The sequence below is a fragment of the Oreochromis aureus genome, linkage group 18 (genome assembly GCF_013358895.1).
Source record: "Oreochromis aureus strain Israel breed Guangdong linkage group 18, ZZ_aureus, whole genome shotgun sequence".
In the NCBI taxonomy this organism is placed as follows: domain Eukaryota; kingdom Metazoa; phylum Chordata; class Actinopteri; order Cichliformes; family Cichlidae; genus Oreochromis; species Oreochromis aureus.
Window position 1 is genome coordinate 30,226,049 of NC_052959.1, and position 24,930 is coordinate 30,250,978.

At 40.9% G+C, this 24,930-nt stretch overlaps 2 protein-coding genes and 1 non-coding gene across 5 annotated transcripts in view; 1 reads left to right on the forward strand and 2 right to left on the reverse strand.

Annotated features, from left to right (window-relative positions):
- The window catches only part of LOC116327408 (WD repeat-containing protein 37), a 28,925-nt gene extending 23,236 nt beyond the window's left edge, over positions 1-5,689 (forward strand). For all 3 annotated transcript variants that reach the window (XM_031748992.2, XM_031748993.2, XM_039601858.1), the window contains one exon: positions 852-5,689. In XM_031748992.2, the coding sequence (XP_031604852.1) occupies positions 852-983 (132 nt within the window). In that variant the 3' untranslated portion in view covers positions 984-5,689. The remainder of the gene's footprint in view (positions 1-851) is intronic.
- On the reverse strand, positions 4,704-23,040 carry LOC116327401 (double-stranded RNA-specific editase B2). Its single transcript, XM_039601857.1, has 10 exons — positions 22,985-23,040; positions 21,934-22,020; positions 19,295-20,244; positions 14,626-14,743; positions 12,581-12,749; positions 11,800-11,957; positions 11,052-11,205; positions 10,771-10,952; positions 9,628-9,809; positions 4,704-6,950 (listed from the first exon to the last, which is right to left on the reverse strand). Exons 1-10 carry the CDS (start codon positions 22,989-22,991, stop codon positions 6,759-6,761), a joined length of 2,199 nt encoding a protein of 732 aa, XP_039457791.1. The 5' UTR covers positions 22,992-23,040; the 3' UTR covers positions 4,704-6,758.
- Positions 23,041-24,359: 1,319 nt separating this feature from the next.
- Positions 24,360-24,441, reverse strand: trnas-uga. The gene has a single exon. It is a non-coding gene; the product is annotated as a tRNA-Ser (tRNA).
- Between the last annotated feature and the right edge of the window lie 489 nt (positions 24,442-24,930).

A 24,930-nucleotide genomic window follows, 5' to 3' on the forward strand; every position in this document is an offset into this window, starting at 1 on the left:
TAATGTTTTAGAGGTAAATTTTCATAGTGGGGTTTATTCTAATGTGAGCCTTTAATTTTCTGCAATTTATTATGTCACTTAAACTGAAGTAAACTTTGAGATTTTTATATTTTTCACTTTATTCTTAATCATTGCAGCTGTGAGACATTCTAGCATTTAACCCAGAGTTGAATGTACTGATTTATTTAGATTTATGGCCGTGGCAATTTACTATTATTATTATTATTTTTTTAATTATTATTATTATTATTATTATTGTTATTATTATTTATTTAGCACATATTATTATACTTAAACTCAATATGCTTAACACAGAAGATAAAAACATACAAACCCAGATGGGTTGAAGATTTCCCTTTGTCAGTATGTGATGTAGTGTAAGGAAAGCTTCTGGGTATAGAGTTCATATATTGTTTATTAGATATTATATATATTCTTCTTCCTCCCCTCACCTCCAGCCAGTCATGGCAGATGGCTTTTCCTCCCTGATGCTGGTTCTGCTGGAGGTTTCTTCCTGTTAATTAATTATGATTTGGTGCTATATAAATAAAATTGAACTGAATTGAAAATGTAGCTTTTGGGTCTTAAAAGTTAAACCAATGCAGAACTGTCTTAAACCTGCTTTTTTCCTAATGCACAGCAGGTGACTCTTGAGGGGAAAAAAGTGATTGTTTATAAGTTCAGAACAAAATTACTTCTAACTTGGACTAAACCTGCATTTTGTCATCTTAACATTATCAAGAAAAAAGGAAATATTTGTGTTTACTGCTTAAGAACAAGGATGCTCAGGATCCATGTCAAAGTAAAAATTTCACCCTCACAGCTGCCGCGTCTTCTGTTTTATGATTTAGGGTCACCGGCGCATGGTGTGCTGCTCCGCCTGGTGTGAAGACAACACCACCTGCAACCTGTTCACCTGCGGCTTCGATCGGCAAGCCATCGGCTGGAACATAAACATCCCCGCTCTGCTGCAGGAGAAATGACCTCCTCCTACTGTCACCTTACAGGGAAATGCCACCAAAAGTCTGTTTGGAGTATCAAACACTGAAACCTTTGAGTGGGGTTAAAAGGCGGCTTGAGAAAAGTTTTGTCTCGTACCTTTGTGTCGATGAAAAGTTGTTTCATGTTGTAATGTACAGGATGAAATTCCTGTCGTTTCCAGCAGCCGTCTTTTGAGCCCACGGGGGGGTCAGTATTTGTACTCGATGTCCTTCGAGCTCTGTTCTCCTCCTTTGTTTGGAGTAGAGCAGAAAAAAGCCTTGCACTTGCTGTCTACTCCATCTGTCACGCTCACTAAATCACCGCTGCCAAAATATACAAAACACATTTGTGGTCTTTGCGTGGAAGTGATTTAACATCTGGAAAAGAGAAAAAAAAAAATCCTGTGTATCTCTAATGAAAAAAGCAGAGACGTAATTCACGAGCTTCTTCTTTGCCGCGAACAACAACGCATTCTGTTAATGCTAAATCAGATCTGTGACGTCTTGACGTTTCTGCTTGATGCTGATTTAAAATGCAATACTGGAAATCTAATCTGTGCCACTAACAGCAGATTCATGCTGGACAAAGACGGCGGTCTGCTGCTTTAAAGGAAAACTCCACTTGTTTTATATCATTAGTTTTTCCTGTTTAATACACTGCAAGAGTTACATCAGTGAAAACTTATTTGTGAAAACTTGTTGTTTACTTTCTGCGTCACGTACATTTCCTAGGTTATGATGCAACGTGGCAGTGGAAGCCCTCACTGCTGGAAAGCTTGAGTCTCATCTTCTGCACTGGGATCTAACTTGACAAAGCGTTCGTTTTCAGTATTCAGTATTATATTTGACTTTTTCTTTTTTCTTGGCAACTGAAATAAGTTTCCGAACATTTTGTTTGGCTCCTGGCTCTGTCTGTAACACGCATAATAACTGAAAACCAATAGTTATGAGAGTGTGTCTGAGGACCAGTGAGCGACATACAGGCTGTAAAATGACTCCTGCGAGGACTCGGTGTGAGCCTGCCGACGTTCATCCAGTGGCCACTTGTTGGTGAGCTATCATGAAACTTTAGCAAGTAGCTAACAATTTTACAAGAGTAACTGGTACTGCAGCAAAACATTACACTACTCCACAAAACCAACTGCAGTTATCTGTTTGAACTACAGACTGTATATAAAAGATGCATGTAGCCACTGTGATGTCACTCATTGGTTTTAGATGTAGTCTGAAGCCTCGGTATTAGCGACGGTTGCTCGGAGCCACCGTGTTGCTATTCAAAAGGCACCAATGTCCGATGTCCAGTACAGTGACCTGTGTTGCAATACCTGTCAGATTAAGTGGCCACACCTCCAATTTTGAAGCTAACAGTAAGCAAATGGATGAATATAGGAAAAAAATCTGTGTAGCGTTCTTATGGGGGAGGAAACTATCTTCAGAAGCTAAAAGTATTTTTGTGCCACGCTATAAACAGGCTCTTTAATGCGGTAAAGCTGGGCATTTTAACATGGCGCTCTTTGTGAATTCACTCACTTCTGGAGCCAGCCTCAAGTGGACAGTAGTGGAACTGCAGTTTCGAGCACATCTTCAGTTTTTAGCTCTAAAGTTGCTACTTATTGTTTATGGATATTAATGTTAGCTACTTGCTACTAGCTAACGTTGCATGCTAAATAATGTAGACTCCTAAGTTAAACCATGTTGGGTTTATTATTAATCCTCAGTGCATAATCCCTGACTGCTCGTTGCTGTCGTCTACTGCAAAACTTAGCATTGAGTCTAGCAGTGAGTCATGTGCAGGTGTGTTACCAGACTACGCTGATCTATGACGCAGTAAAGCATCCACTGGCCTTGTTTGTGTTTCAGAGCCACTTTTGATGTTTTGGTCCTATGGATGTTTAGGACATTTGTACTACTGTTGTTTTGTTTGTTTGTTTGTTTCACATCACTGTTTGGTTTTTGCCAAGGCTAACATGTTTCAGCATGGCAATGACTCTTTGGCATCCTGCATTATTCATCTTTTTTCTCTGTTTCCTTGTTCTCCATCTGGCTTCCAGTAGGTTGCTGGTTCTTCTTCTTCTTGTCTTTTTATAGTTTAACCCATTCAAGAATTCTCTAAATTTAAGTAGCTGGTATTTGACCCAGAAACAAGTCCCACATTGACAGACCAGCAAACCATCACCCTAAAACTGCCCAATTGGTCCTGTGGTGGAAAGTTTTTTTTGGCGTGATGATGTCACAGCTATGTCAAAGCAAACATAAACAAGTGATGCACTTTTAAAAAAATATCTGTTACAGTTTTTCTTTTTGCTGCTGTTGTTGGAAATAAATGTTTTTCTGGTAACTTTTGGCTGTTGGTCAGTTGACATGGTGGCACATAACCTGAAGGACTTTAATGGTCAGGGTGGCGGTTTTGAAAAAGGATAATATCTCATGCTGGCAGCACAGGGGTTTGTCTCACTCCAGTTTGTGCGGCTCTGTTTGTGCTGCAATGTTTAGGACGAACCTTCCCTCGCTAGAATTTGAATTAGAGACTCACTTTTGTTTGAAGCCAGTCGGTGTTAAACAGCAAAATCAGGATTTGCTCAGATAGAAATGAAGATTTCATGGGTTTTTTTTTTCCTGTGTGTTTATCCCAGATCCAGGAATCCAACAGGCATGCACTTTCTGCAGTGCAGACATCTGATAAAGGAAAAAACCATCCACTTTAAATGAGCATCAAAGAAGTGTCGTCAAACGTAAAGATCGATCTGTTGAAATGTTCCCTTGTCTGCTCAGTCCAGCTGTTGTACCAATGCCTGACATGATTGTAAAATCTTTTTGTAGTTTATCGCAGTGCCCTTTAGTGAATAGTGTTGAAACGATATCGTGGGGATTCTCTTGTGTGTCACTTTTTTTTTTTTTAATGGTACTTCAAAATAAGTGAGCACTGTTGCGATGCGTTTACTGTTACTAGCTTCGCTTTCCCACTGCCACTAAAAGACTCAGCCAGAGCTGCATTTGAGGGAATGGGAGACTGTGTGTGTGTGTGTGTGTGTGTGTGTGTGTGTGTGTGTGTGTTCCACTCGTGAGTTACAGCAGTGACACAGTAAACAAGCACAATTCATGTAAAACTTAAGTTTATATTTGTGGAGCGTTCACTGGTTTGAAGAAAGCACACTGATATGATTAACATTTTATCTCTTCAGTGGGAACAAAATACCTTTTTATTTGTTTGTTTGTGAGTAAACATGGTCGAGCTTTACTGCCGCCTTTTGCAATCCTGAATATTTACTTTCCAGCAGAACTGTTTGTTGAAAAACTTTGATGTAAGAAGGTGTGAAAGGATCATTAGTCTGAATAAAGTGAAAAAAGCGCAGAGGTCTGAAATTCAGTGTTAGTTAAACTCCAGGAAAGCCTCCCACAGAGGCTGGAACAGTTTTAAATATCAGGCTGCAAACATGTTTCTGCTGTAAGGTTGGACATCGTGAGACAGGAGTCTGTTTTTGAATCTTCCTGTGTGTGTGTGTGTGTGTGTGTGTGTGTGTGCGCGCATGTGCGCGTGCAAAATGTTGAACTCCTCTTACTTTAACATTTGTGTCACCGACTGTGATATATTAAGAAAGGTTGGCTGTACGTAGCTGCAACATGTTTCTTCTTTTTTATAACATGATGACATGTTGTTACCACTTCTTTGGTGTAACTCAGTTTTGTTGCTTGATAGTGATTTTTTTCTTCTTTGTGATGTGATTGGAAAAAAAAAGAGTTCATTTTGTTATTTATGCCAGGGAAGACGCAGGCAGAGGGTTTTTTTGTTTTTGTTTTTTTAATGGGCAGTACATTTTTTGTGGTATCTTTAAAATTGTTTGCACAGACAGGATTCTTTCCAGTATCAGCATTACTCATATTTATTTTGTATTAAACCGCATATGTTGTTATTGTCAGAACTTTTGCTAAACTTACGAGAACACAAAGAACTTCAGAGATCATCGAAATCTAAATAATGTGCTGGGAGTAGGAGGTTGATAGGAAATCTCAAACTTTTATCAGGAAAAAATGAAAACTGATTGAGAAAATGACGAGCAGAGGTCTCAGGCTGTTGTGCAGGGCTCTGTGCTCTGATGTTAAGGAGTAAGTGACGCCACACAAAAGACTGAAAATGGATTTAACTTTAGGATATCCTGATTAAATGAAGTACCGACGCTTTGTATTCTTATCTCGCATGTATATGCAGTGGTGGTCATTATCTGCATTATCTTTAAAGTTGGGGCTCTAATCTGTTCCTCCGGTCGTCATCCCTGGTTTAAATAACAGAACATTTTTGTGTGTGTGTGTGTGTGTGTGTGTGTGTGTGTGTGTGTGTGTGTGTGTTTTTGTCCTTGTTGACTTTTTCGCTGCACTCGACTGCTCTTTCCACCAACACTGAGCCACTTTGTTATCACCTTCACGACTCACCAGTTTTAACCGAACGTTAAGTTTCATTTTTCACGCCATCAGAAAAACCCGATCACTGAGCATCGGCCGTCATTAAGCTGCCATCCTGAACCCTCGTCAGACTCCTGGTGTTTAAACAGTGTTTCGTGTGGTCGATGTAAAACAAAAACACAACAGCTCACAGTTCTCCCCCCAAAAAAAAGAGAAGGAAAATATGTTACTGAGTTTTGTGGATTATAGCTGTGTAACAAGGAACAAGCAATCGCTTGTGAAACAAAAATAAACCATTTGTGCTGTTTGAACATTTGCTGTCTGTCTGATTTGTGTGTGTATATTGTGTCAATGTCTTGGGGCTTTTTAGGACGGGGGCTTTTATTTTAAATTTGTTGTGCATTTATAGATAAAAATAACACAAACTAACACAAATAATTTTATTTCCAGTGATAAAAATAGTTGACTAATATAGAAGACAATCTGGATGTCTAATAATGGAAACTTTAAAGAATCCAACACCGATGGCTTTCATAAGAAGTTCTCTTTTATGTCACATTCAACAAAATTTAGTTTTTCCTATAAATTAACACAAAAACACATTAAAATAAGTCTCTGGAATATCTGTAATTAAAGTAAATTAAAGTTAGATTAGATTAACTTCTTGCTCATCAAACCTAGACTACAGTTTGTAAAGCACACCATCTACCTCGAGGGGGCAGTGTGCCATCACACTCCTGAGCCTACAGCACTCACTTTTCAGCCTACATTAAGATAATTAGACATAATAATAATGAGACATCAAACACAACATTTCTAAACAGAATAAACAAAAACACAAAAGACAAAAAACTTGTGAGGAGAGAAACCTTTCAAACTCAATGTTGGGACTCGCTTCCGATTCACGGCTAAAATTTCAGTGTTGCTGGCTCAGCTGGTTGGTTAAGGTTGGGATAAGAAAGTTTGTTACAATATATTTATGGTTTGAATTTTTCACAAGGACCGACACGAGCTGTAGACCTTATTAGGACACTTCTGGAAGGTGAGGATATGCTGGCCTATCTTTACTTGTACAAAAGATTTGAGAGGTGCTATTAGTACAGTTGCTATTCACATTAGAGACCTGCTGAAGCCCTCTTGACCCTCTGTTTGCATTAATTATAACGCATCAGGACCAAAACAGGAGAAGGAAATCGCGCAATTAGACTGTTAGTCTGTTATTTAACAGTGTTGTTACATTGTATTAATCTGTAATTGTTTAACTTTGTCCCAGCTGTCTCTGTTCAGGCCACTTTCACTTTCGGAGTTTATTTTAAATAAAATGAAACTTCTTCGTGATGCAGTGCCAAAAGGAAAACCTGCAGCCTCCATAATCACCATTTAACACTCAGTTTTTGACACACTGACAGTGAAGTGACCCAGTTTTGGCGGTTTCCTCAGCCACATCCCCAGACCACCTCCCTGCAGAGCGCTGCTGAACTGCTGCACCGCCCTCTGGTAGCACTGAGCAGACATCTTGGAAGCACAATATGTCCCTGTTGTGGGTTCTGCCCCGATTACAGGGCCCTTTAGCTGAGAAAGAAAAGCACAAATAAACAGTTAATCATCCTTTTATTACAATATCACTCTCTGGTTTTATTTATTTTTCCAGTTTGACAGTCCAGTCAGTGTGATGCACTTCTTAAATGATATTTTCAGGTAAAAAATATTTCTCTGCCTCTTCAAAATGACACCTGTCTAATGGAAATGGACAGGTGTAAGTTTGAGATGACGCAGGAAACTCTAAGGTGGCACTAACGACATTAACGATGGCTCCAGGAGAGGTGGAGATTCAGCAGCTGGGACCTGGGAGTGACGTGTCTGGATGGGCATTAATGTTGTTCGTCATACCCAGCAGAGTGTGACAAGTCAGGACGTCAGAAAAGTGTTCAAACTGAAAATGTAAATGAGTAAAAGACTGTTTTCAAATCCGTCTGCTGAAGGAGGAAAGTTCCTACAGTCTGACAGCCAATTATGGTCCAGTGTGAAACTTGGGTCCTGCTCACACCTGGTACTAACGGGTAAGTATGGAGTCTGGAGAGCCATGAAGAGATGTCTCACGCGGGTTGGTTTGCCTGGAGCATGCCAAGGAATGGACCCAGTCAAGACTAGATGGGTTGTAGACCAGTCCAAGATCTACAACCCATCTAGTCTTTGCTAACAGAACTGATTCCATCTCCAGTCTTCAAGTCCTGAAAGCAAACAGACGCTGAGGAGTGGCTGAGAGTTAAAAACCCTCCATATTCACTCAACACCAATAAGATTGAGTCAGTGAGTCTTTAGTCTTAAGTCACCAAGTCTATCTCTATCTAAAGATGACATACCACAATCTGACTGAAGTATTTCTCCTCCTTTTGGCTGCTCCCTTTAGGGATCTCCACAGCAGATCATCTGAGTCTAGCACACACCATCCCTCTGAATGTCCTACATCCATGAAGCTCCTCTCTGGTCTTCCTCCTGTCCTCCTGCCTGGCAGCTCCATCTTTAACATCCTCTGTCAAATATACCCACCATCCTCCTCTGCACTGTCTCTCCAAACCGCCTCGCCTGAATTGTACTCACTCCTGATGCTGTCACTCCTGATGAAAATCTGAGTACCTCCACCTCAGCCCCTTGTCTTTTTGTCAGCGCCACCACCTCCACGTTGTAAACCTTCCCTTCCACTGCTATCTTTCTGTCACAAATCACCCCTGACACTCCACCCTCTAGTGCCAGGGGTGGATGCTTGATCCCAAGTACTAAAGTAATAGGTAGTTTCTTAAAAACTACATCCTTGCTATGACTTCAGACATAAACAACACCAGAAAACGACATCAGATTAGTGAAGTTGGGCTGATCTGCTACAAGAGATTTCATTAGGCTTAAATAAGCACATTGTTTGTATTCCTTCAGTGGGGACAAATAGCTGCAGAACAGTAAAAGATTTGATATTGTGTGATACTGTCACAGTGCTATGAGCGATCTTTCCTGGTTTTCAACATTGCTGGAGGCTGAAACAACCTCAGCATCTGGCCGTGTGCTTCGGAGCCACCCTGCAGTTTTTGTAAATTGCACTGCAGCCATTTTTGATGCAGGGCGGCGATAGTTGCACTTGGAGACACTTTTAATGTTCTAATACATCTATGAGCTGATTAATTTAGAGCCTTCGCTCGAGATCTGTGTTGATGCAGCTGGAGTGCGAGTGATCAAGTTTCCCTTCAAACCAGTGATAATAAAGCATTATAGTGACGGTGTTACGTTAAGAGTTATGTTTGTTTTTTGTCTGGTCTCCCAGCACGTCCACACCATCACACATCCATAACAAACTCTGAGGTTATTTCTCCTCATTTTAAATCTTTAAACTGAGTCTAAAAGCTTGTGTTTTCTCTCGGTGGCTTTGTCTTTTCTTGCAGCGATTTCAGACGCTTCTTTAAATAATCACGACTCTGGCTGCTGTCATCAAACTTTAAACCGAAGCCATTTGGTTCAACACAGCGCATTCTGCATACATATTTTAATTTCACAGAGGAAATTAGACCTCTCTTTCAAAGACATCATTATAATGTAGATGGCTTTGGTCTGAGGCAGAGCTCAGATGATTTCAGCTTAAGAAATTCATGCTTCTGTGACTTGTGCTTTAATTTACCAGCATGCTTTTAGTATTTATAATCATTTCATGTCATGTGATGATGTGAATAAGTCAGTGCTGCTTCAATAATCATTTTCAGCCAGTTTTTAAAGAAGGGCATTTGCAGCACACTGTAGCTCCCCTATTTCACTTATATAAAAAAGCTTTTTAACCTGCCTTCTTTTGAATGTCCAGCAGGGGGCTGTATAGAAGAAATACCTCAGAGTTTATGGTCCCAGTCTTTAGTTTTAAGTTTAACAGAATAAAGCAGCACCCCCTAAAGCATACTGAGGTTTATCATCCATCCGATGGTAATAATGAGCACAATTTACAAAATGAGCATCATATTACATTAAATAAGACCTGGAGCTACCATTTAATACCACAAACCCATCATGAACGTGTTTACTGAATGCACAAGTCAAGTGTGAAGTGGGTAATTTTCCCACAGAGCTCTATAGAATAAGAACCAGTGGGGCCACCCCCTGCTGGCCATTAGAAGTAATGCAGGTTTATAGATCCATGTGATCAAACCGGAATTCTTCATGTTACAGTTGTTTGAAGCTGTGCAACATTTCACTGGTTCAGCTCTGAGTGTCTCACCTGCTGCTGCAGCCTCAGCCAGCGGGCAAACAGCGAGCGCCTGCAGAGCCGCGATGGCGTCCCTGAGTCCTTCCTCCTTCCTGTGGAGGTGCTGATTTCCTCCCAGCCTCCATCACCGCAGCTCCAGTTCACGCTGATGTTGGGAGGCTTCCCTGCTGGCCGGGCGTCCCTGCTGCTCAAACCTGCGTGGCGAACATGGAAACAGATAAGTTCCCTCCTGGAAACACTGATTTTTTGTAAATTTGATGCCCCCACTGTCCAACCTGGACCAAATAATCTCGCTTCCAAACAAACAAAGCTTCTGCTCAACTGGATTTTCTTTGTCGTTGGAATCCCAGATATTTTGATTTGCATATTTAATTTTAATCTGTTCCCTCTGACTGAGGTGCACAGAGTTTATTTCAGGATCATTTCAGGCTGTGTTCCTCTTGATTGTTGAGTAGACAGGCTGGAGCATTCTTACATTTCTGACAACAGGCTTCAGACATCTCTAAAACATCAGGCTAAGACTTGTTTGTTACATAAGTACAATGTAAAATGTTACATTTAATGGCATCTGGTCAAATGAAATTTACTCCATACGTTCAAATTTTGGGTAAGTGGAAGTAAATGGATGGATGGATGGTACACATTCAGTTTGAACCAAGCACATTTTCCTTAAAGATTAAATATTTCAAATATTTTATTTGAGTGTATGATGTCAGCGAGAGGTGAAATCCCTAATATGATCATCTCAGACATGAACCTCAGCCTGTGGTTCCCTTTAAGGTAGAAGGAGGTAAAACATCAGACTGGACTGAAGCCCAGATAGACAAATAAGGATTATTTTGACCTGTGAATCATGCCAAGCTACCCTCGTAGAATCGTGAATAGAGTGAATGAGCATTACAAGACCCTGCTAACCTGAGTTTTTCTTAATCTGACAACCTCAGAGCTTTCATTGGTGATGGATGTGATGACATTTCAGATTTTAGTGCCTCTTATTGCTTGCGGTAACTACTTGGCTTTTGCTTTTGTACTTTTTGTAGCATATTTAGTGCCAGTAAGAACCCACTTCTGCACAACTTCAGGACCTCCCCTAAGTGTCAGAGGAACTGAGCTGTGGTTTCTGGCTCATTCATCATCATCATCATCTAAACTTACAGCCGAGCAGCAGCTGCTGTCGTCTGTAGGGGAAGGGGAGGTGTTTGATGGGCGCGAGGCGGCGTGCCATAGCTCTGCCCAGGTGACCCGTGTGGCTGAGCGTGCCCACCGTTAGGCTCTGGAGGTAAACCGGCTCCACCAGGTGAGACAGGAGAGCCCCTTGGAGGCCCACAACGCTCCACCTGCAGAGGTAACCACATCACTGTATTGGTGACACAAGTAAAAGCACAGCAGTAAAGAAAATAATGAATAAACTACACTAAGCCTTTAATATAACTCACTTTGCCAATTTGTCTGTGCATGACATGGTAACGAGAGGTTTACTCAGCGATAAGCCATCCCATTTCTGATTGGCTCTCCGTGCCGTGATGGGCAGCGTCCCCTCACCTCCCTTTACCTTCACCCTGAGGTGGCAGCGAAATCTCCTGCTGGGATCTGACACAAGAAGAAAGTATTTTACAGAAGCATCATCTCTGCTACAGAAAAACGTTTACAAAGGTTCAAATCTTTAGTTTCAAATCACGCAGTTTTTACTTCCTGTGTCATGAGCTTGTCCCACATGCGAGACACAAAGGCAGGGAGGATTAAAGGAGGGCGTTTATTGTGGGCTGGTTGCACAAAGGTGGAACATTAAGCACAAAATAGGAAAACAAAAACCTGGAAAACACACTAGTGCTAAACCATGGGGGCAGGGAAACACCAGGGCAGGAAGAACTGAGAAAGTACAAGGGGAGACGGGGACAGTAGAGTGGAGAGAGCTGGGAAAACAACACACAGTCGAACTGAATCAGAGACACACTTTTTCAGCCTTGAGGTTTTAGGCTTGAGACTTCTCCAGTGTTTTCAGTTTTCTTTTAGTTTTTGTTCATCATTCCTGTCTCCTGAAGCCTGGATCTGGATGCTTTGGATCAGAATCACCATCACGATGATTCTCATATGTTTGACCACTTTTTAAATTGATTTAATGGACCTCAAATGGGCTCCTGTAGGATCATCACGATAATAAAAATCTAAATGTGTTCCTCTTACATGCAGCTGTGGTCTCGTAGGGGCAGTTGAGTCGTGCGTCTCCACACGGCGACGAGCTGACGTACATGTGGAAGTGGACGCCCTCCCGCAGCCGGAAGCCATCACCGCAGCTTTTATTTGGTATAAAGATCGATTGTTCCTCACTGTTCGCCGGCTTGCTTCAGAGAGGAAATGATCAGACAGGAAAAACAACAAAACAAAAACACTATTTTACAACAAGGAGCGAAAAGGACGAAAACAATTTCATCTTTTTTTGTGAAATCACACAGTAGCACACATAAATAATGAAAAAACTTAAAAATGTACATTTTTAATGGCAAAATACAGCGAGAAACTTACACAAAATAATATCCTTTTTAACAATTCTAATGCAAATGAACACAAATGTAACACAAAAAGAGGCTAAACTAGGTTTAATAGCAAATATCACCCAAAATTGAACAAAATACATTTTAAAAAATATCCACTGAAAAAAATGACTAGGCCTAATCCAAGTCTTAGAAAACTGTCCAAAAAGACTAAATCCTAAAACTAGACACAATGTTAAGCCTCATCTATCAAAAACATGAACATTTTATTGGAAAATGAATGAAAATACTTAATAAGAAAATCCATCCAAAGTTTTCAGAATCGTTTAGGTGTAATTTCCACTTCAGATCTGGGAACGATGAGATTTATTGATAATGCCATATTTAACTCATATTTACAGCCAACCCTCCAACGCTGATATTTGACCAACCACTTTAAGGCTACAAAGAAAATCAGACCCTGCTAATCATACCAGAGGAGCAGCTCCAGCTGACTGTACAGGAATCGAACCAGCGCCCGTCGACTCACGACTTCAGCGTGGCAGTCGGTGAGCGTACAGCCACAGTCGCTCACACCACCCAAGTCCAAGCACTTCGTCCCTGTGGCCAGAGACACAACCCGGGCTGATCGAAGATCGAGTCCTGGAGGGAGAGAGAAATGAAGCATGTGGGAAGTGACAGGCAGGATGATTGTGATTGGCTCTAATGGAACGAGACTTCTGGCATGCTGCCGCTGAAACGGGACATCTTATTTCACTCAGGGAACAGGAAAACGAGGCATTTCCTCTTTTCCTCCCCTCCGCCTCTGTGTCGGGTCATAACCGGAGCGTTAACAGGCTGAGACGGGCTAATGAAAAGTGTATGACTGAACAATCACTCCGTCGTCTCACAGAGGGGCTGTTGTGCTTCTATCCGACCTCATCAAACATTCACGGGGCTGTCTCGCCTCTGAGCCGGGGCGACTCTTTGATTGCTTTAAATAATGAGCCCAGACAAGTGGCAAAACATCCTGTTAGAAGATCGGACGCTGCTGCGTCTGCGTCAAATTTCAGATGACAAAAAGCCGAGCGAACGATAACATGAGGCGAGCCGGAGAACAGAACCAGGACTGACTGATAACTGTGTCACTATGATGCAGGATTTTTGTGAAATAAAGAGCAATATTTTAAACTCACTGGGTGTCAGATTACAGCTACACACACCCCTCTCACTTAAGTCTACACCACTTTGTATGGAGTCCATCACATAATTATAAACTAATAAACATCTAATAAACAGAAATAAAATGTTTACAAGGATAAAGGTGAAATTACATCAGAGGGGGCTTGAAAGCAAGGGATGGAGAAAATTAAAAAGTGGAAGACAGGTAAAATAAAATCAGATATTATAATAATTAATAATCTTTAATAATTAAGAAGGAGATGTGAAGCAGTTATAAAGAAAAATTTAGGAATAACTCTGGACTGGTAATTTGTTCTTTAAATTTAGAGAGATTAATTTCAGGCTGGAGGACGGAGGAGACGACGAGGCACAAATTAGAGAAAAGAGCAAAGCCCAAAGCGCTTTTTTGTGACTTAAGTGGGAGTGTATAAAGCACAAATGTAGATGATGTATGACTCCTTCAGATAATGAAAAACAAAGCCTACACAGGATGTCCTATGGGCGCATGCCTCTTTTCTTTTAAAAGATACTTGACAAAGAAAGCACGCTAGTGTGATGAATGATAAAATGTGATGTAAAGGCTCAGAGATTACATGATCCTCGATGCTTGGACTAAATACCAAAGGTCAATTAATTTCTTTAAAAACAGGTTGGTGTTTACAAAAAGTTTCATATTTTTGCAGGAGGGAAGGACGTTTCTCCTGAAGGTCGCTCCTGTATTTAAACCAAACAGGTGTTTGTTGTTCTCCATGACAGAAATCTGAGTAAGGAATATGGGCAAAGGTGCAGCTCGGTGATCTCTGTATGACCATCAAAGTTATTTCAGATGAACTGAAACGAAACACGTCGTTCCTGCAGGTGCACAGTTACACAAAGAGTCCATTGTGCTCCAGTTAGAAAACTGGTCATTTCACCACTTTATACTTCATACTTTGGGTCGCTAAGGAGGTTATGTGTTTGGAGGAAGCGTTGTTGTGTGTAATTCTGCCTGGAAACCCGATATTCTATTCTATTCTATTCTATTCTATTTTGTAGAGTAGAGCAGGGTTATGTTTATAATCCATTAAAATTTGCCTTTTATCCACCAAATTCTACTACATCAATTTATAGATTTATTAGATGAAAATGGACAAAATGCCTTAACATTTAGAAACTAAGATTCTTACAAGTGTGCTGTGTATTTGACCTCTGACCTCTCCTTGAAGGTCAATAGATTTAACTGGATGTAATAATCGCCATTGTTTGTACTGATAACAGATGTAGGGAATGATATGTGATCACGTTACTTTGGACCTCTGACACTTCTTCTTCGTCGAATTAGGTCATACGTTTTGACCATCATAGCGCCAACACTCACCTCTGGTCATCACGATCCCTGCCAGCACCTTGTGTCGGGCGTGCGAGGTAGAGGAACAGCTGTCTGCGAGCGCTGTGTATTTCTCTCTCACCAAGTGGAAGATTGACTCTGCGAAGAACTACAGAAGAAGAAAACTGAGGATACAAATTAAAAGTGTGTTTTTGTTGAAGATCACGAGATGCTTCATTATTCAGAGGATACTGTTGCCTGTTAGTCTTTGTTTTAAGCTTTAGGAATGTAACCATGTAATACACTGTTACCACTGATGCACTAAAACCCATTTTTCCTTAATCTTTTGGTGACAGAAAGTGGTCTTCTACCTTGTCTTTCCTCTTTATCACTGGCTATTGGCCAGATTGTGACAACTCGCTATGACTAACTGTGTAGCACAAAGCAAATAAATGTGTATGTTCAGGCAGCTGTTCCCCACATCTGTGCAAACACAGTGAAACTGTCCTCATTCCAGCATGACAAGCAGGGATACACCAACCAGAGAGCGCACACAGCAATGGATAACTTTACATGCTGTAATTCATTAGGAGATGTCAATGAACAACTACAGTAAAACACTCCAGGGAAAACTCTGCCCTCTAGTGGTGAAAGTTTTAGTTCAGTTTGGCTTGTAAATACAAAAAGTACCTTTAACTGATTAAGTGATGATCAAATAACTATGGGACTGTTAAAACCATATTTTTTGTTTACTTTATATATAATGAATAAATGATTTGTGATTCATAAATATTTTTGTTGATAAAACTTGTTCTATTCATCAAATACCCACAGATGTTAACAGTTTTTAATGCTCCCTGGGTTGGCTGGGTAAACTTGTTTTAATGCCGTATTCTCCAACACTATGAGTGCATGAGCTCGCCTGTAAATCCGACAGTTTGTCAGCGATGGTCGAGAGTTTTCTATCAATTTACTCCCCCAGTTTTCAAAGGAAGAGGTGTCACAATCCCAAAATATCTCTTTTTGTTTGATGTTTCAGGCCTGTCACACCTGGAGGTTACAGTACTGTAAAGGAACAGCATCAAAACAACAGTGAGGAGGTTTAAACTAAACATCAGCCCCCCAATGTCCTTCTGTTTACTGTCTGCTGAATATTTGCAGGATAAGAGACTGCCCAGCACATCAGTCTGTTTCCTCAGTTTGGGGACAGCAGATTAAATATTTGACTGTCTGAATTGAGCCTTGTAGTAACTGCTAATAATTCATATATGGTAAATTCAGATGTGATTGGAGGTAAACTACACTTCCACTGACTGTCTGGACTTTAAAATATTTATTCTAGTCTGTTGTAGGAAGATTCCTGTCATAGAAACTGACAGGAATGATGTTACCAAAGGTAAATTACTCAGAAATATCACTATGAAAACAGTATGTAATATTTTTTTCTGTTGCAAGATTTACATTTAAAGATCCAATTTGTGTACTTTATTCTGGAATTTATCAGAATTACAATACTTTATTGATCCCACAGTAAGAATAGTAAATAACAAGACACATAAAAAAAACCTCCAACTTGTGTAAATTTCTCTGTTTTTCCAAAACAAGCAAAAAAAATCAATATATTTTAGATCAAATCGGGCTGAAGCTCACGATGACGTTCAGAGCTCAGAGAATAAACCTTTAAATCAAAGCTTTTAATGGACAATCAAGCAACAATAAACTGAAACAAAACGGCAGTCAAGTGAAAGCTTTGTTAATAATGACCCACAACCATTTTTTAACACCTTGGGTCAAGTGATGAGGCACATGATCAATAGTGGGCCAACGACCGTCTTAAGCTCCTTAGATCAGTCAGAGCAACGATGAGAGAATGAACTGAGCTGCTGAATCAAAGCCAGTGGATCATGCTAAGCTATGCTATTAGAGACTACAGACAGAAATAGGGAGCTGGAAATGAGATGAACAGGCCCCCTTTAAAAACAAGCTGTCACACTAATTTCTTTTTTATATTTCTAACCATATAAACATCCCAGAAATGCTACCCTGGCATGTTCTCAACGACCACCTTTTAAAGGTTCAAACTATTCTGTGGTCCGAGCGAGCTTATTTTGAGTGAAACTCTCAAGCTCAACATTTTCTGGATGACAGTGGCACAAGGTCGTGTGTAATGAGTGTGTTAAACAATTATCTGTTGGATTATTATGCTCTTCACACCGCCTTCCTGCTCCACCTCTATCTCCTTGCTCCGCTGCCGCTCCTCCTTCATCCCTAATGTGCTGTAATAATGTTCATTAATGCGTCACGCCGTCTGACAGACAGCTCATATTGAAGCGAAGGAGGGAGGGCTGATGCTAAATGATGGGAAATAAAAATTCCACACAAAGAGGAGGAGGAGGAGGGAGGATTTGGCAAATTGTTCACTCATTGGTGTATCAGCGTACAGCAATGTAAAAGTGCTTTTTGTTCAAACTCAAAGTATCAGAATCCCCTTTTTCACCCAAAATGTCGCCATTGCACCCACCCGGCAGTAGATCCTCTCATCAAACCTCCCTCAGGCTTCAATAAAGTACGTACATGTCTGTCTTTCTCCATTATCATTTGCATATTTCAACAACTGTGTAAAAGGGTTTATGCCCAGTCACTCCCTTCATCTCCCCGGAGTCGATCCGAGGAGACGAGTCGCCTTGTATTCATAAAGCACGGCAGCACGACAGTAAAAGACGTCGGGGACAATTCTCCGCGGCTCTGAGACATAATGAAGCTGTTTAGATGCTGCAGATGAGCGTGCAGGACACCATCCAGCTCTCAGGCCTCAGGACATGATGGCCATGCTGATGTGCAGCACACTCCATTTGGTAGCATACGGTGCACCTCACACCCATTTATCCAGACTGCTTCGAACAATGGCAAATGCTAAAGAGATGAGGGAGAAATTCAGTGTCACGAGTTGAAGCTGACATGGCGTTTCAAAGTGAGGACCCACAGGATGTAAGAGGAGAACAACGTTGCAGTTTGTGAACGTTTAGTCACCTCACTATAAAAATGCTGGACACAAAACAAACATCTGGGGAACAGCTTCGTTGTCTCTGACCATCTTCTACCCCCATCTTTGCTGTGATGTTTTCCTTTTTCGTGTCCTCTGTGTGTTTCTGTCACGGTCTGTGGTTTTTCTCATTCAGGACTTTAGTTTAGAAGTTTTGTTTAGTAATTTTAACACGACTGTATGTTGTAAGGATTTGGGTTTTGTGGCTTGCTGGTTTATTGGTTCTTGGTTCCATTTGTTTAGGTTTTTCTTCCCACCCCAGTCCTCTCTTGCTGTCTTCATCCTTATGATTATTTGGTTAGTCATTTGCCTCTTGTGCTTTCCCATTGAGTTGACTTCCTTTGTTATTGTCTTAATTACTTTCAGCTGTGCCTTGTTACCCTGGTGTTTCCACTTCCCTCGTTATCTCCTGTGTCTCTTTAAAGACTCCGTTTGCTTTGTTAAGTTTTACCGTGTTTTCTCTCGCTTGTTGTAATGGGGAAAGTAAAACACTGAAACATGTCACATCTTGGTACTGCTATGAAACAAAGACACAAACAAGTGTTGCACAACTGTAAACAAAACCAGATCAATACTGGTTTTATGTTATTATGATCAGGTTTGGAGAAATCTGCGTACATAAACGTGGAACAGAGAAATTGCTGTTTATTGTATATGTGTTGTGTTTACACTCCCCCTTTTTCTGCCCTCATTATCTGATTGGATTGACTCTCCTTTTGGATTCATTAGAGGAGCTGCAGTTTTTGGCACATCTGCATTGGCTTCATTTTTCAGCTTTAGATGTCGCATCTTGATTTGCTCCCAGTTTTTGTAAGTTTATCTCTTTACCTTCAAAATCCTGTTTTCTTTAAAAATAATAATTTCAGTTATTATTCAGTTATTATTTTCATGCCAGTCTGCTTCAGTTGTTATCTGCATTTGTGTCTACTTAACAAAGATCACTGGAAAGGTGAAAAAAAGCGATTTCAGGCAGATTTAGAGAGTGTGATGTCTTTGTATTTTCAACATTTTGCATTATTTTATTATTCGGAATGACAGGTGATATAGAGGTAAGGGCTAGGGGGTCCTTAGCCAATGCCACATGTTGGGAAAAGAAATGCGACCAATCTATTTGCGACAACACCTGAACATCTATTGCCTTTAACACTGAATGATGTCAGATATCATCATGGGCACATATGAGGTGCTGTTTGTATGTATGGGAAATGTAATATTGTATAAAAACTCCAATGAGAAGACTACATAACAGGTTATGAGCAGTCATGCATGGGACAGAAAGATGTAAATTCATGAACATTGTGATAGCCACAGTGCTCATGTTTGCCTATTGGAGTCTTTTTTTAGCTTTTACCTGGTCATTTTGCATCTCTTTGCATTTTTCTTACTGTTTAAGATTCATTTATGTTGCTATGATTGATGACTGACTGACTTTTAGCTGGGGCTCTGATCCACGAGCTCACCGATCCTTTTTCAGTCTGCTCATGTAGGTGACTCGAAGCTCAATACAGTTATTCATCCATGTAAGCAGGACATGTTTTAGAAAATCAACTCATTAAAATTTGTTTATTTACTCATTACAGATGACCTGAGTGAAACTATTCCCTCACTGCTTTCCATATACAACTCATTTTTTTTATTACTATACTTATAAAAGGAGAGTGGAGGTAAAATACTCACCTGAGGTAGCTGATTTTTGGCCCTGCTGTCCTGCAGGCCCATGAAGGTCCTCTCTGGTCCCAGACTTATGTTGTAAAGAGACTGTAGGGCAGCTGCTGCTGCTTTGGCCTTGGCCAGTCTTTTACTGGGAGCACACCCTTCAAACACCCGCCCCTCCAACCTGACCATCATAACGAAACTCTTCATCGCCCTGACAGGAACTCTCTCAGTCAGGCACATGTACCTGAGCCCCGGGCGCAGCTCATTGAGCAGTGCTACTGGGCTGAAGTCCTCTAACAGTGAGGTGGTGACTGCTCGTCTTTTTGGATTTGTAGAGGACACCAAGTCCAGCGTCAGACGAACAAGTCTTCTGTGGTTGTAAATGCTGGAGAAGACCTCCTTTTTTGCTGCGTTGGAGTGGAGTAGATCACAGTTCCGAAGCACCGATGGCTCAAACTCTTTGAAAAATCCGTTGGGAATATCCACTTTATCTGCTGTGAAGTCCACAGGTGTGCTGGTGAAGTTCTCCATGGATGCATGAGCCTGGGAGGTGTTTGGGAACTGAATGAATGACTGGAGAGCCTGCTCTGCAGCCCTCATCTTGGCCTGTTTTTTAGTTGGTCCTCGGCCCTCGAAGTGGAAGCCGTTTACCTCCACGGCTACAGAAAATACCGGCGCGTGCAGCGGGCCAGTCTTTGATGTGATATCATACTGCAGGCCTGGTCGTAGCTCATTCAGGTGCACCAGTGCGTTCTTCTGAGTCACACCCCAAGCTGCTCTTTTACAGGTGGAGTGACTTTGGTAGAGCAGCTGCTCTTTTCCGTCCACCAGCGGCTGCTTCCTCTTCAAAGCTCTTTGTCCATTTCTGGGGAAAGTTGTGCAAAAAGTTGATGGGTGATACTTTCTAAGGAGGTCACGCTCCACCTGGCATTTATCATCCTGATTCTCCTTCACCTCCAAACTGCTGGTACCTGTTTACGAGATCAGAGTGTTCACAGTGAGAAATCCTGTCCTGCTTTATTGTACATGAAAATCATCAGCATTCTTACACAGCCATATGATTAAAACATTTTAACTGGACTCTAAAACAAAACTAAGCAAACCCTATGATTCAAAAGCTCATAGAACCAACTTTTGAGGGAATAACTTGTTTTCCGAGACTTTATCAGCCTCTCACATCAATGTTGAGGAGTTTTGGTCAACTCTTCTTTAAAGCGTTGCTTCAGTTCATTGAGGTTTTTGGACATTCATTAATGCACAGCTCTTTTAAGGTCCTGTGACAACCTTTCTGTCAGGTTGAGGACTTTGACTTGGCCATTGCTTTAGCTGTTAGAAAAATGGCTTCACATTTGACTGCTGAAGACTTCATGAGGAGTTCATGGTTAACCTGTGAGATCCTGTGGCTGCAAAACAAGCCCAAATCATCCCTCCTTCACCACTGTGTTGTTTGTGCTGATATGCTTTTTCTGGTTAATGCCAAATCTGGAAGTCTGTAGTTTGGCTTCATCTGTCCATGGAAAGGACAGTTAATGCCAAATACGCTAATTTTTACCAGGCATAAGATTTTTTAACTACCTAGTTGCCATTTTAGTTGAGTTTGTTAGCATGCTAACATTTCCAATAAAGGCTAAACAGAGACTAAATCTGAAGTGCACACATCCATTGTGTCTCCATGTGCTTAAGCAATGAGTGTACTTAAATCATTCAGGTACACAAAGAGTTTGAGTCAGCGAATGATTGTCGTGCAATCATTCGGGTTTTGAACATTACGTCTTCTGTCATGTTTATATTGTTATATTTCTGAATGCTCACATTAAACATGGCCACAGTTTTTAAATAATAAAACCGGCATACATACAGGCGTCCCTGTGAGCTCAGGCTTCAGACTACACACTGAGATTCAGATATTATGTTACTCATGGTTCTTCATGATGCCAACATAAGAGCATATATTTCTACAGGCATCTCTGGAAACACAGCTCTGGTTGTGAATGCAGAACTCTCTACCTGCTGTTCAAATCTTGTGGTTGTTAGGGGCAGCCAATTAAAAGAAAACTGGCTTAGACAGAGGCCCAGCGAGAAAGTACAAATAATTATTAATTTGTACTGTTAATTCAAAGCTACTTTATTAGAGACGAAGGAAACGGGGATGTGGCAATGGGCACAGTAGGTCCCTTTAAATTATTACAATTCATACTGACTGTAGTAGATCTGTAGCACTCACAGTAATGGCTGCTGAGGCACAAAATCATTTTTTTGGCAGGAAAAGAGTCACTGGGATTCCTGCTATGGGAACAATGAGTGCCTGTAGGTAATGGCTGCACTGGTCTACTTTGGATTAACATTTGTGCTAAAGGAAAAGTCGGGGCAACAGAATGATTCGTCCATCCAACAAAGTCTGCAAACATTTTAATATCAGACCATTTAATAAAGAGAAATTTGGAACAATGCATTTGTATAACTGACTGACAGGCTTATGCTGCAGTCCATGAAGCCAGCATGCTGCTAACACGGCTGAGAGTGTAATGTAGGCTGATACAACATCTGTGTTTGTAAAATAGCCACATAAACTGTCTGCAGTTCAAATGTTAGACATGTAGCACATTGAAATAATGGATGTAGAGCATGTTGTGTGCAGTGAGAGGAGGGACGGCATTTACTTGAACTGTCTGCATCCTCAGCTGATGATGCTTCAGTATCCCAGTGTTTTATGGGGCTTATGAAGGTTGACGGCGTGCTGCTGCATCCTGAAAAACACAATGAAAAAGACTCATCAGGTCATTTTCATCTTATATAAATTTTCATCTAAATGGAAATATACAGTGTGTTTCTCCTCTGACATTTTGTGTTTGTGAAGCGAGTCAGTGTTGTGATTCTGAATGATTGTGATGCTTAGTTTTATATTCGCCCTGAACTGCAGAAGAAATTAAATGGAGTGAGGTAAACACATATACGGTGATAGCGAAAATCTGCTGCAGGAAGCCATGAACGCCATTAGAGTTCCCACTGAATGAAAACAAACAGAAAGGTGGCTCAGAGCCAGCCGGGGTAATTGAAAGGTGTCTGTGATAAGGACAGAGGCTTTCACACAAGAAGCATCATGGGCTTTAAACTAAATGAACAGCTTTGTATTATTAACCCAGTCACAGAGATTTTAAACTGAGCACAAAATCTTTTCCAAAGGCATTAATTGGTGAGTGGCTCAAAGTGTGATGGACTGACAGGCTGCCCAGGTGTGTCCAGGTTTTACCCAGCCTCTATCCTACGACAGTTTTCCAAATTAATTATATTAACATTGTAAAAATGAATAAGATTACGGGCAAGCATATTTACCCACATCCTCTCTTACTTATAAGGGTAGATTGAAGGTAACATTTCCAGGAAATCACTTACTTTTTTTTAAGATGATTTGAAAATAAAGAAACTAGTAAGAAAAAGGTGATAAAAATTACGGTGGCCCTGAGAGGCCAAACGGACTGCAACTTAAGAAAACACCAGCAATAAGAAAAATGCTGCAAAAGCACACAAAACACAACAGAAATGGGGAAAAAAGAAAACAGAAATAGGAAAAAACACAAGGGAAGTGTTTCTGGGGAGACAATAACCCGACGGACCAGTTGTAGGAACCCAAACTTGGTAGACGTGTTTTATCATGATTCATATAATACTGATGACGGATTTTTAGGCTAATAGTTAGGCTAACACACTTACCTCTCATCTTTTCTTTCCTCACAAAACCGATAGATCCTCCACTTCTTTTAAGTGTCTCCCAGCGCAATTCTTAGCATATTTTGGTTCCTGCAACTGGTCCGTCGGGTTATTGTCTCCCCAGAAACACTTCTCTTGTGCTTTTGGAAATCTGTTTATTCCTATTTCTGTTTTCGTTTTTTCCTATTTCGTTGTGTTTTGTGTGCTTTTGCAGCGTTTTTCTAATTGCTGGTGTTTTCTTAAGTTACAGTCCGTTTGGCCTCTCAGGGCCACCGTAAAAAATGTTTTAAAGTGCTGAAAGATGAGAAAACTGTAATTTACTTGAGTAAGACTCAGACTTTTCTAATCCTTATCACGCAGAGGCGACTTTAATGCTGCTAGTGTAGCACTGAAGTCATTTAGAAGCAGCCACACTATTCTAAACTCTTGCACCTTAAAGATATATGGTTGGTTACAATTAAATTAAAAAAAAACAAACCAGAGAAAAATTGTAAAGAAAAGAAGATGTCTCCTGCACTACACTGCTCACAAACAATGAAGGGAACACTTGACCATCACAGTATAACACAGAGTCAGATAAACTTCAGGCATATCCATGTGTACAGGAAGCAGAAACCACTCTGACCATCGGTTTTACCTGCTTTTGTGCAAATCAAAGTAACAACAGGTGCACTCGAGCAGCAACAAGAAACCCCCCAAAATATGGATGTTTCTGCCGGTGGTGGCCACCGAACATTGCTCTCTCCTTTTTCCTCCTGAAGGATTTTTGGCTGTTCTTATTTTTGCTTCTGTCCTTGTCACTGCTGATAGTATGGGACAATATTATCAAGAAACCAACCACAGGAATTAAGCTTTTCCCCAAAATTTGATTCTGTTAATCTGGACATAGTGTTTTCAGAAATGTTTCAACACACATCCAAGTACTTCTTCGGTCACCTCACGAACAACGGACCTCACAGCCCATTGTTCATTCAGTGGGCTGGTTTCAGTCATTATGCAAATGTACCGTTTATAAGGTTGAGAAACCTGCAGTCAGCTGAGACTGAAGAAGGCTTAACTTAAACAGCTTAATTTCTTGGCATGCATCAAGAAATTAAGCTTTCTAACCCAAACCTGATAATTTTATGTGATCTGAAACTTAAACAGCTTAAATAAAAATGACAGCACAAAAATTTCTGCTGTGTGGATTTCAAACTGTAGCCTCAGCTGCCACCTCCTTCCTCATAAGCAGACTTTATCACCTTCAGAGTGAAGGCCATTAGACTGTGCAGACAATTAGCTGTTTTAAGACTGAGGGTCTAAATCACAGCACACCCAGTCTCTCTGTTATTTTGCAAAAATCCTTGTTATTTTTGAGTACCACACGGTATTATTGAGCCGCTGTGAGCAGGGTTTGAACCTGCGCAGGGAGACCCTATTGGATTTCAAGTCCAACGCCTTAACCACTCGGCCATCACAGCTGCACGTTATAGGCACAATGCGCAGACTTACCATATACACTTAAGGAAAACTGGCACAAATGTGGTCTGTCAAATGTTTAGTTTGAGAAGGATGATGGTCCTGTGCTACATTTGCCACGTGAAAGATCACAAGAATTCATATCCTGTGCTATCTGGGAGATGGTGAAAAAATTGCTACTTATATATCATTACATACATATATGTGGCAAAAGTGGTGCAGTCGTGACCACTGTTGCCTCACATGAAGAAGATTCACATGATCTCCCTGTGTCTGTGTGGGTCTTCTCTCCAGGTGCTCTGGGTTCCTCCCACAGTCCAGACATGCTTGTTAGGTGAAATGTTGATTCTAAATTAGGTGTGAAAATCAGTGTGAATGCTTGTCTCTCTCTCTCTCTCTGTGTTAGTCCTGTGACAGACTGCTGACCTGTCCAGTGTGTACCTCACCTGTTGCCCCATGACAGCTGGGATAGGCTCCTGTGACCCTAATTT